Source organism: Centruroides sculpturatus, unplaced genomic scaffold (assembly GCF_000671375.1).
Source record: "Centruroides sculpturatus isolate CEXI.00-Female unplaced genomic scaffold, Cexi_2.0 scaffold1430, whole genome shotgun sequence".
NCBI lineage: Eukaryota > Metazoa > Arthropoda > Arachnida > Scorpiones > Buthidae > Centruroides > Centruroides sculpturatus.
The window spans coordinates 165,177-178,847 of record NW_019385757.1 but is presented as its reverse complement, the minus strand read 5'-3'; the positions used below and the strand labels follow the sequence as shown (position 1 = coordinate 178,847).

Here is a 13,671-nt window from a genome sequence, read left to right as displayed (position 1 = left end):
GAAATTCACTCTTGCTAGCGATATTTCTCACTTCTCGCTTGTGCATGGTTTTCCTTTGTGAGAACTATAGTGCTCGCAACCTCTCGCTCGCTACTAAATTCGCGTCTGCATAGTCGCACCCTAACGAAGACGAGTGTATCGTTAAAAATTATTTTTTTATTTTGTACAAACAAAATAAATACATTGAAAATTATACTTCAGAAGTTAATTTAGTATCAAAAATGTGAAATATTTGAGTAGCCCAAGACTAGCTAAAGATTGCAGCGCCATAGCACTGGTGAAAATTTAAATTTGGTGACTGGAATTCTTTCAGATAATTGACGCTCTACTGTATTTGACTTAGTCATCATACAGTGTCATGAACTTAATTTAAAATGCTTGTTCATATTTTCGTTAATCACTAATATTTATCAACATTAAGTCAATATTGTGTGAATATAAGACCACGTCTTATATTAATTTTTGCTCCAAAAGACGCATTAGGTCATTTTCAGAGGATGTCTCATCCAAAACTTAAATTACAGTTAAGTATTTGCAAATACTTAAAGTAAATCATAATATAAATTATAGTGAAATATTAATGTCAATAATAATATTTATATTTAATTATATATTATTATTATTTTATAATTCAATAGATCCATTGTGGATTGCGATAGATGTATTAAATATGACCATCTGGCTGAGTTTAACTGGGACTTACTTTAGGGGTAGGCTTATATTCACGAATTATACTAACAGATAAAAAAATTAAATGGCAAATAAATGTATTTTAATATTCAAATGTTTTGATAGATGTATTAAATATGACCATCTGGCTGAGTTTAACTGGGACTTACTTTAGGGGTAGGCTTATATTCACGAATTAAATTAACAGATAAAAAAATTAAATATTAAAATATTCAATATGCTATTTTACAAAGCAAAATAAAATCGTTACCATAATCATATAGGCCTACTGTATTTTTTTTTGAATGCGGCTTATACACATATCTGCAAGGCACGCAATTATTGTAATTCTTTGTATATACCTCTTACCTGACCTATTACTGAACATTTCGTCAGTTTCTATCACTGACTGTCACACTTCAACTGAATTTGACGACTATTACGGCTAATGAAAGTATTAATCTGTGATTACTATCTATTCGTGGTTTGTACTCTAAGGTTTCTTCTATTTTGGAGTTTATAAGTCTTTTGTCTTCGCTCTTTTCTGATGAGCGAGAAACACCGACTCGCTCTTCCCTTCTTCTCGACATCCCAGAACAACTGATACTTCGTTAGAACAAATTATCTTCGTCTATCTTCTCGACAGATTGTCAACTTCTACACAGTCGCTATTCTTTTCCGTCTACAACTTCTCCAGTTTCAAATAGGGAGGAGATTTTCGTCCGTTACAGCGACACCGATAAAATTTCATTTTTACACCACTCTAGGTGTGATATGACCCTGATATCTTACTGAACTAAACTCAGTTTTGCTACTTTTAATTTCGAAAAATCTAGAAAACATTAGGACGTGTCTATTTGCCCCACTTCCCCAATAGATACTTAATACCATCGCCCTTATACAGCCAGAAACTGTATACATCGAAGGGCACATAAGTGAGGTTTTGTTATATAATACAGGATAAATTTCTAAACTGAAAATTTATATTAATTGTACTGCTTGGTTAATTTTCAGAATAAGATAAAATTAATAATAAAAATAATTGCAATACGCTTATTTATAAATCAGGAAGATTTCAATTTTTTAAGAAAAATATTTTAGCATCAATGATGTGTTCAATGTAGTGAAAATTACTTTAATAGTTTATAAAATATATAATTTATTATAAGTTTTTACCATCAACAATTCTTAAAATATCCTCGGGATGAGATAGGTAATTTGGTTGAATAATTGGATGTTCGTAAGGATTGGCACTTCTTAATTTAACGTATCCACGACTTTTGGGATGAATCAAAACAGGAAATATAGAAAATGCATCGTCATATTCGAATGGACTATAATATAAATCATATATCTGAAAAACAAACTTATATATTATCATTTTATAAATCGTATTATTTATTATGCATTAAATGAATAAATATTTATTGACCTCTCTTTTCAATCCTGCTGCAGGAAAAAATAGTTTTCCTCCATCAGAAGCCATTCCTCCAGATAAAAAATGATACTGAATATCAGGGTAATCATCGGCTGGATTTGCGTACTTAGTGTTTATGAATCCTATACCTTCTATTCCGATAGAAAGTGTCAAAATCCCTGTTGAAAAAATGATTATTTCAGTTTTATTATTACTGTTTGAAAATAATATGATTTAAGAATTTATCGTACAGTACCTCTCCCTGCAATATAATATTGTAGCAGCGCCTTTGGAGTGAAAAATCGTTGAAGAACCGCTGAAATCGGTTTATTAATTAAGAAATCCAGTCCTAATGGGAAGATATGATCTTGTAGATTTAAACCCACTGGAAGATTTGAAATAACTGGAATCTATCAAAATAATATAATTTTCATCATGCCATTTGAAAGGTTAATTAATTTAAAGTACTGTAATTACCCGTAAACGTTGTAAATCTTCTTTAGGTCCGATACCCGAAAGCATTAGCAACTGAGGTGAATTTATAGTACCTGCTGATATTATTATCTCTTTCCTGGCTTTGACAAAATATGTTTGATTGAAACGATCGAAAGTAACTCCTACGGCTCTTTTAAATTCATCGAAGACAATCTACATAAATAATAGATTAAAATTAATTTAAATAATGAGGTTTGTCAAGCTTACAATAGGATAGCAAGAGAAAAGATCCACCACNGCTCGTGTAAACGCGCGCCATCTATCGTAGGATAAATGTACTATGCCAAAAACCTTCGCAGGAGTGTATTAAAAAACTTTCCAAAGTTTTATGGCAATCGTACTATGCCACAAACCTTAGCCGGAGTATATTAAACAACTTCCCAAAGTTTCACGGCAATCGGATAAACGGTGTGGTAATGCACGAAGGACATAAGACAGACACACAGACAGACATACATTCATTTTTATATATATAGATAAGTGCTCTGGAGCCAATATTTATTAATAACCACAATTCAACAAAAATAAATTGCATGAAAAAAACATTAATGCTTCTGTATATATAAGGAGTAAGCAATTTTGTTGGGTTGTCCATAATCACATAGCTTTCACTGAGCATACTGTATAATTAGTAAATGCACTATTTTGTGGTACTGCTGAATAACAATGGATTGAAATAGCAACTATTATATTTTTTTACTTTTAAAAAAAATTATGTAATGAAAACACACAATCTTTATTATTGAATAGAAGACACTGCCCTATGCCTTATTCTAAGGCTTAAAAAATTAGTTGATATTTAGTAGTCAGAAAGACAAGTATATTTGACAACAGTAATGTCTAAATAATTGTTCAGTATTTGGCCAAAAATCCCTATTTAGTCCATCCCTAATCTTTTCTGTATCTGTTTTTATGTTGCAAGAGTCAAGACTCTTCAGAAAGTAATTGCTTTGTTCACTATTAATACCATTCAAAAAACTAATATTCTTGTTACATGAAGTGTAAATACTTTAAAATAATCAAATTATATAAAAATTTAGTTAAATTTATGCAAACATAAATATTCAATTTACACTGATAAATCAAAATTTTAATAGTAGTAATTTTTTTTTTATATTGATTTCTGTCAATCTTAATTTCCTAAATGATATGAGAACAATTACAATAATCAGAGGTATGTCATCTTGCAAGATAAAATTTGATAAAAAAGAAAAGAAGGAAAAATAACATTTTTGTACCTTAAAGAACAAAATCCTAATGTAATTTTATTCACTCTAAATATATTTTTGTAAATTTTTGTTCATCATCCAAATACTTAAAAATCATTATTATTTATATCAATATCATTAATAGTCAATATATTTTAAATTAGATTTCATACTATTCCTATTGAGAAACAACAGAAAACAAGACGTTTTCTACAAAAACTAATATCAGAAATATTGTCATAGCCCATAATTATTTTTAATGTAAATATTAAATTTAATATTTTATTTTAAAAGTAAATTCAATTAATATTATTCAACAGAAATTTTAAATTACTTCTTAAATATATCTTATGTAAATGCTAAACAAATATTCAACATTTTCAGATATTTGAATTTTACCTTTATTACAGCCTCGCCTCTAAGTAAATGACAAAGAATAGCTAGCATTGATTCAGACATCCTATCTCCATACATTTTCAGTGGTTTTCTATCCCATAAATGCATTATTGCTTCAAAAGCCAACTAAACAAAAAATAAAAATTATTTTAACATTTAAGTACTATTATAAATAGAAATTTTAAAATTTACTTGCCTTATGTGTTCTAATTAGATAATGAACAGGATTGAAATTTACAAATCCAACTTGATTAGACTTAGTTGGTAATGTATGAGGAGATTCAAGAACTGTTTTTGGATTGACCATTTTTTCTAATAACATTAACCAAGCATCAAGAAATTCTCCTGTGCCATCTATTCAAATTAAATATATACTATTATTGTAAATTTAGAAATAAATATTACACATTTTTATTTAATGAATAAAAATTATTGGATTATAAATTCAACTTAATCAATAACAGCTAACAAAATCAAGTATTAAATAGCTAATTATTTATGGTACTCAAAATACTCCTATTATAATTGTAATTCCAGCCAAATACACTCTTTGGCAGCAAGAATTCTTATTAACACAAACAAAGCAGACACAAATAACTCATGTTCTAAGAATTTGGAATGACTGAAAAAGCTCAGAAGGTTACAGTCTTGCACCAAAATATAAATGCTTTATCTTTTTGTTTAGGCAATAAAAATAAAAGAAGTTTACATTACACAAATCTTGTTTTTCTCACACAAGATAATTTTTTAGCCTTATATTTATATATGTAAATATTTTAATAGTCTCTTGTGTCTTTTTATTTTAAAATTAATTATTCTAAAGCTTCCAAGTACTTTCCTATTGGTGCAACTTAATTCAATGGGTCAAATAAAATGTGAAACAAGCACAAGTTCAAAACCCAAAACCTAACACAAGGATATCACAAAATGAAGAAAGTGCTGAAATTCTTCTCTTTTAACAGTTAGCAAATCAACAGCATATTCACAAAATAATAAACATTTTTTAAAAAAATATTAATCAAACAAGGTTTTTTTTCTACACAAAAGTTCAGAAATACAATGTGCACTATGTGAAATTTGCCACAACTCTGTGTTGGTGTAAAAACTGCACTGCCAAAATTCTATATTACATGAGTACTATCTGTATATATTAAATTTGAAATGTCTAAATATTCAATATATTTATTTATTAAAAATGTTAAAATGTAACTCTCCTAAAAATCAATCAGGTATAAATGTGTTTGCATTTTCTGAACTCCCAGAAATATGAATATTCTTGTAATCCTTTACAATTATTGTGTTGAATTTTTTTTATAAACAGTAATACTGTTTCTATGTTGGAAAATAAATGTTAAACTTTGCAGACATAAACCAATACAATTATTATTAAACAAATATTTTCTTCAAATGTAATCTAATATAATTTTCTTTCAATATACTTTACCATTTTAAAATAACATGAACCTATACACACATTAACTACTAAAAGTTCATTTAATGAAAATGTAAACAAACTTTCTTGTTTGTATTTGTCATTTTAAATTTATTCAATAACCTCTATTATTTGTTGGAACTACCAATATGAAAACTTGTTCAAATTATTTAACAAATTATAAATTTCTATTCCATTGCAAATGAAAAAAAATTTATTACATAGATTTACAATTAGACTATTAAATTCAAGAATGCTAAATTTATATATAAATTTCTTTCAAACAATCTAAATGCATTTTTCTTATTGATGATTACAGTAATAATACGACACCACTGTCAAAAAATCTTTGATAAAATTTTATATCATTATAATAAATAGAAAAGTTCATCTAATTATTAATACATTGTTTCATTTTACAAAATATTTTATATAAAAATTAAAACTTTATAATTACCTGGTAAATTAGGGTGTTCCAGACCATGTTCAATTGGTACTGTTCCACCAGCTGTTAATGCCCATCGAAATGTTCTGAAATGACAAAAAAATTTTTTAACAACTGGTAAATAACCATTTTTAAATATGTTAGATTAGAATACTACATATAAAGGGCACGTTTGTAAAGTCAAACAAGTTAAACGAGAATGACATCATCGTTATTCTTATTTTGTTAGACTTTTCAACTGATTTGTTTCTAACTAAATGGCTATTTCTAAAATCGAAGATATGAATGTTGCTAGTGCAGCCTTATCTGAAACATTTTTCTTAGATTGCTACGGGTGGACAGTTATTTCTATCATTTCACCTTTTAATTCACAGTTTAAACATTCGAGTAGATTTAGAAACATCTATATCATCGGGCACCATTTTCTTAATGAAGTTAACTAACTCTTTCCTTCATGAACTTTGTTAGAGTTTCGTTTGAAACGTCATCACCACAGAGCATGTGCACTGAGTGAGACTACAGTACAGCGTCGTTTATCCAAAAGCTGGTTATCCGAAACATCCGTTATCTGAAAGCATTCCAGTCGGCAAATTTAAATTTTCGCTAGTGCTGTGGCGCTGCAATCTTCAGCTATTTCTCGGGCTACTCAAATATTTTACATTTTTGATACTAAATTAACTTCTGAAGTATAATTTTTGTTATTTTTATATTTTTCAATAAATTTATTTTGTTTGTACAAAATAAAAAAATAATTTTTAATGATACAATAGTCTTTGTTAGGCTTAACATTGACGAAAATTCAACGCGAAGCGACACGCAATGGAGAGAAATTTCAACATGGGATAAATTAATAAATTTTTTCATACACAATTCGTTATCCAAAAAATAAGTTATCCGAACCACCCCAGTCCCCAATTGATTCGGATAAACGACGCTCTACTGTATTACTTTTCGAACAATTCGTTACTAATGCGTTTAACTTGTTCGATTTTATGAACATACCCAAAATATCACATCCTCTAGAACAGTGATGAGCAAACTTTTCTGATCGCACATCGTAAGTGAATTTTGTAGGCTTAAAACGAGCTGCAAACATTTTTTTCTTGTAAAGATGCAGGCTTTAAGCATGCTGAACACTAAGATACTCTGTTAATTGCCGTATACTAAATACTAAAACAATATATGCTAATCATATGCAAACTAGTAATATATAGTTTATTCTTATCTTATGCTAATTTAGTTCAAATGTTCAAATATCAGCTTAATTAGGGTTGCCTAATAGCACTGGGCAAAAACAAAAATAAAATCGATGATGAAACCAGGGGCTTCATGTTAGGACATTATGTGCCACAGATTGCTCATAACTGCTCTACAATTCATTCAATAAACAATTCCTTTTGCAATGACTTCAAAAATATGTATTATTTTAAATAAGCTAGGCAAAAATGTCAAAGATTACTGAATCACTCAGTAAAATAATTTTACTATTACATCCAATACATCAGCTTATTCATAACTATAATTTACATTCTACACCAAACTTATTAAAATTTTGTAAATTTCAACTATATTTTTTTAAAGTTTCATACTATTCATATTTTTACTCTTTTATTGTATTTATTAAATTAATTTTTATAGTTTGTAAAAAAAATAAATCATGTTTCTTTAAAAAATTTCACACATTTTTTTCTTTAGAATTAAATTTATCATCCTAATAAAAAGTTTCCAGTCTCAAAATCTATTTTGTAATGTTCACTTGTATTGATGATGATGCAATTAACACAAAGTTGTAGAAAAAATGTCATCCAAGTAAACATTTTACACAAATTGTTTTAAAAAAGAATTTGCCATTACAAATAACAAAAAAAATCTGCTGGGTGAGGAAGTCTTATTGAATTAAGAATTTTATTTCAGTCTGAGTACATTCATATTGAATAGACTATTTAAAATTGTAAATTCAAAAATAACAGAAATTTTAAATTTAAAGTTAGTGACAAGATTTTAAGTTCTTTAATTACACTGTGTTAAATAAAAACAAAAGCATACATACTCAAAAAATGCATTTTGCCCACCACTAGAAACAAATTTCTGCAGCATCAAATGATAAGGAAATTTTCTCTCATCAAACAACATTGGAGAAGTAAATCCAACTGAACATATATAAAAAGTCAATCTACAAAAATAAATTATTAAACCATAAAAGTTTATTTTTCATTAGCAAAAAAAAAACTAACGTCTTATGCAATTGCAAACACTAACCTAAATTTTGGTAAAGGTGAAGTTGCAGGAGGTTCCCACGAAAGACCCGATGCTAATAAACTAGTGAGAGCAGATGCTACTTCACGAGCTGCAGGACTTGGGACTGTTGGCGATGGAGAAATTTGTTGTCCTCGTCGTTGGCGTACTGGAGATCCAACACACAACTAAAACATTTAAATAATTTAAAACTTAAAAATTATGACACTTAAAATTTTATTAAAGCAAATTATTTTTGAAACATTTTAAGTCTTCATATATATATATTTATATTTATTCATATAAGATTCATATGATTTATGTGAGAGTCCAAAAGTTAATTAAAATTAATATGCAATTAATTGAGAAAGTGGAAAACCCCCAGTTTTTCCCACCCCACTCATATTTCAGTCATATGCAGATCTGAGAGATAAACAGAGGATCAAATTTCATCACAAATCAACAATCTTTACTATGTATTGACTTTTTCTGGGAATAAATCCAAACATCTAATTATTAATGACAGGAAACTGTCAAAACAGATGAAATTATAAGATAAGATTAGTAAGTATCAATAATGCGGCCGAATCGTCCAGTTCTTAACAGCTTGTATCTGCCAAACCAGGACATGACTCAAACTTAGACCACATTAATTCGAAGTCACCTGACTTTTCTCCCATACTCAATGGAGGATAAAAAGGGCTCAAACTCAAGCCTCGGGGCAGACATACCAGGAAGGCCATAGCTTTATGGAGCCAAAAACAAGGCTGGTTTGTCATGTTCCTGGATCCATAAAAGATCACCAACAAATACACCTCAACGGATGTAGAAGACATCCTCACTCTCTTTCAGAGGTATTATGTTAGAATGTTTGTAATAAGGACATAGCCTGTAAGGACATAGATATAAGGTTTTATTTTAGTCCATGAACCTAGCATCAAATGTTATGTTGCATATAGCTGTCTTTAATCATGTATGCTTCAAATTAGTTTATTAATTGTTATTTTTGTTGTTTAACCTGCTCTCGTGTGGACTTATTAGGCGCCAACACTATCAACAGACATATCACCCCTCTGTCACATGGATCAACCATCCAGTGACAAAGTGAGCAGTCTTCACCAGACCATCGCCGATCCAAAGGGGGTTTAAACCAGTATCCACCAATCCTCTAACTTCTCAATATATATATGTATCATATGAATCTTTATTTTTTAAAATTCATTCTGCCCTGTGAGCCTAAAAAGGGTCTTTTTAGCAAGACCATTATGGGTTCAGCCAGATTTACAATGGAGTGGCCAAATAGTGATAAATACTCCAAAAAATTCCTGGGTGTTTTACCTGTCTGGATTCAATCTCAGGACACCCAGAAAAGTAGGCTGCCATCTTAACTACTTGGCCAATGAGCCAATCATAGAAATCGAAAAATTTGTATTTTGTATTCATAGCTATTAAAATCATTTTTCATAAAAGGTTTAACAACTAATTTAGTAATTTGAAAGATCAAACTATTTGAATTTATTTACTAATTTTAATTCATGAAAAATGAATTATAAAATAATTCAGAATAATAATAAAATTATGAAAGTAAGTAATAACAGTCAAAGTAATGAGATGTAAATTATTAAAACATTTAATTCTTTGAAGCCAACTATCACTGCTTAGAAGAAATTTAAGATTATTAAGATAAATTGGTAGTAACTGATTTAATTAACAACCGAAATATACAAACGACGAGAATGAATTACTTTATTTCTATAAAAATCTTTTATACATGAATGCAAATTAAGTATATTTTACTATGTAAAAATTGTTAACATTTTAAAATTACTACTAACCTTTACAAGAAGACCAAATAACTCCGCAAGAGCACGCCCTAATCTTGAAGCACCAGACAAGAGAGGCTTTATTTGTTTAATTTGTGCTTGTAATTGAGATGATTTCCCTTTAGGCTTCTCAGCTGCGCTAGAATTACTCTCTGTATCATCTATTTCCATTACTGATGTACTACCATTAGTACTTAATGCTTCCATTGCAGATGTGACTTCAATTGAACCAATATCACTTGTAGAGGTAGTTCCATTCATTTCACTTTCTTGTTTTTCATTCTTAAATAGAAACAGTAAAAGTTAGAACTAAACATAATTTATTTAGCAATTAGAAGAAATGCAAAACATCAAGAGTCCAGAGAAATTCTACTATGAAATGTTACATTTGTTTCAAATAAATTTATTTACTTTACATTTGTGAATCAAATTTACATTTACATTATATAAGTGACATCTGACAAACCTTATCAGTTATCAATGTACAAGTAACCAAAAAATTTTTATTTAAAATATTTTCAACTACTTAAAACATTCAGAATTATAGTAAATTAATCACTCCAAAAATGAGTGATAAATCATTACTAATCATTAAACTGACTTTGCTATTTAAACTAGGGAGAATTAAATCATTTTTACAGCTATGATAGAAATGAACAAAAAATATTTCAAGAACATATAACATGTGTGTGTCATTGTTATTTTCAATTCAAAATAATTTAAAAAATACTTTAAATATGATACATTAAAAAGTGACTGTAAAAAATTGTTACATTTAAAGTACTTTCCATAAAGTTAAAATGATACTAATTTACTATTTCTGTAAAGAATCTAGATAGATTTAACTTTTATCACAGTCAATTATAATCTTTTGTAAAGAATCTGTTAAATTGTATTGAGATAAAAATTGATACTTAAGCTTCAATTATTAGATTTTAACATATCTTTTCAAAGTATCAATTTTAAGAAATTTCAAGGATAACATTTTTCAATATTAATTTTATACTCACTGCTGAACTTAATAAAATTAAATTTTTAAAATCAGATTATGTATTTTATGAAAACTGAACAAGTAATTATTTTTTGTTTCAGATTTTTATAATTTATTAGGGAATGACAACTAATGTTAGTTTTAATTAATGAATATATAATTATCCATAATTTTTCTAAAGTATGCATTAATTCAAAAATAATGAATTTCCATTAATGAAAAATGTCTAAATAATTCAAATTTAATGAATTTGAATTAACTGAAATTGTAATACTGTGACTATATAATTAGCTATTTTAATTGCAACTGTGATTTTTCAAAAATATGATAATTGAATGATTCCAAAAGTAAGGAGAACAATTTTTGCAAATTTTACAAAAATATTTTTCAGACTACAGAACAATTTATTCAGAAATGTACTCTAATTCTTTCCATCCTGCAGAAATTAAGATACTTTTTAAAATTTTATGTTATTTCCAATATTCTATTATTTATATATATTCTATTATTTCAAGACTACAGTGGTACCTCAGGATACGAAATTAATCCGTTCCGAAACTGAGATCGTATCATGAAAATGTCGTAAGGTGGATCATCTTTTCCCATACGATTACATGTAAAACCAAATAATTCGTTCCAACGCGAAAAACATACTCAAATTAAAGCCAAGTAATACATTAAAAAAAATAACTGTAGTAAGAAAAACAAATGAAAAATGTGAACTAATGTAATGTCATATGGCGAGTTTTTGTTCGTATCGTGGAGCAAAAATATGTTCGAATTTCATGTCGTATCCTGAAAATTTCGTATGCTGGGGCGTTCGTAACCTGAGGTACCACTGTATGTACTATTAATAAATTAATATGTATAAAACTCATGTACTATTAATCAATTACAAAACTGAACTCAATTTCTTAAACTGTTATTTTAAACAATTGCATAACAAAATATTGAACGAACTAACCTTTAAAGGATCCTTTGGTAAAAGACTCTCTAACTGATGACGGCCAAACTGACAACCAGCAGGTAAAGTGTTTTCACTGCATAATGCTAAAAGTACAGTGCTTTCCCAGACTAGAGATGTGTACAATCTACTTAATCCTCTAAGTACACTTAAACCAAGTTCAGAACCCCAGTGACTAATAGAGATAGTTCTAATATCACTCTGTAATAAAAATGTGTTATCAATTTAAATTATAACATATAAACATAAAAAAGAGTAAATATAAAAGAATTCAAACTGAAAAAATTTAATTATGTTAATTTGTTTATTAAGTAATTTTTCTGATAACATTTCCTACTGATTTTAACAGTGATTTGTAGGTTTAAGATTTCACTCAAAAGTTATTAAATACTAATATGTATACTTCCAAAATTGCAAGTTATATAAGGCAATATATATTAAATGAATCAGAAATAATCACTATATTTCTAAAGATAATTTAATAACTTTCATAATTTCAGTATTAAACTTAAAAGTTTAATACTGAAATTACTAATTAATTAATTGTTTTGGAATTACTATTAAATACTATTTAATAAATAAATAAATGTTATTTTTTATTTTTTGGCTAATGTAATATAGTAATATTAATTATATACTTATAAAAAAAAGTTAAAAAGTATCTATTCAGATAATAGAGGGGTTGCGGCACAAGTTCAAACGTTACTTGTACATGGCAAGCAGAAGTACACTGTTTATGTTTTAACTCCAAGAAAAAATTGTTGCGGCGTACGTTCACAACATCACGTGACTCAGTGAACGTCACGTATTGACTCATAGGAAATTTGTTGAAAAAAATGGCGGATACATTTAACATTGAGGGTTACCAGCAAAGGTAAATAAACAAATTAAACTATTTTAAAGTATTTATAGAATGTTTAATAACACTTATAATTATTTTTAATTAGCATGTGTCTCCTACCATACAATCAAATGATAGGACTACCTCATACTTTTGTCAAGGGAAGTAGTGGCTTATGTAAATTCAAAGGCAGCTCGAAAAATTTATTTTTAGAAAATTTACAAATGTATTATGCTGTTGATGGTAGAAGATGCCATGGAAGAACAAACCTACCTTAAGATAAGCTATTATGAAGGCAAATATATGTAAATTCTAAATCACTTGCTAAAAAATTGAATAATTAAATAATTTCTGGATTAAAATTGTCTGTTTCTTTACATTATTATTTGTAACTACTTAAATAATCAATTTTAATAAAATAGTCATAATTTTAACCCCAAACACAAAAAAATAAAGAAGTTTAAGCCGATTGTCTACTCGCCATGCTAGATGTAACGACCGCTATTATCGACCGTCCAGAATTACCAGATGGCGGTGCTCGGCGGTCTGGCGTTCACGTTTTGGGCTGAATATGACGGCCGCAACCTCTCAATTATTAAAACTTTGATAATATTTTCATTACAGTGATTTTATATTAGCATGTTTCACAGGTTTTCTTTTTTCAGTACCAAGTTTATGGACAGTATTTTTTTTTTTCATTTATAATTATTTATAGAACTTTTATTGCTTCATAGATAAGTTCAGAAGTAATAAAA

At 28.1% G+C, this 13,671-nt stretch overlaps 1 protein-coding gene across 1 annotated transcript in view; it reads right to left on the bottom strand.

The window, feature by feature from the left end:
- The window catches only part of LOC111641824 (E3 ubiquitin-protein ligase HUWE1-like), a 125,004-nt gene that overhangs the window by 22,844 nt on the left and 88,489 nt on the right, over nt 1–13,671 (bottom strand). Inside the window, exons 27-37 of the mRNA XM_023388058.1 lie at nt 12,076–12,276; nt 10,133–10,402; nt 8,322–8,485; nt 8,113–8,235; nt 6,075–6,148; nt 4,382–4,539; nt 4,189–4,311; nt 2,564–2,734; nt 2,343–2,496; nt 2,102–2,265; nt 1,853–2,023 (exon numbers count right to left, since the gene is read on the bottom strand). Of these exons, the coding sequence (XP_023243826.1) occupies nt 1,853–2,023; nt 2,102–2,265; nt 2,343–2,496; nt 2,564–2,734; nt 4,189–4,311; nt 4,382–4,539; nt 6,075–6,148; nt 8,113–8,235; nt 8,322–8,485; nt 10,133–10,402; nt 12,076–12,276 (1,773 nt within the window). The remainder of the gene's footprint in view (nt 1–1,852; nt 2,024–2,101; nt 2,266–2,342; nt 2,497–2,563; nt 2,735–4,188; nt 4,312–4,381; nt 4,540–6,074; nt 6,149–8,112; nt 8,236–8,321; nt 8,486–10,132; nt 10,403–12,075; nt 12,277–13,671) is intronic.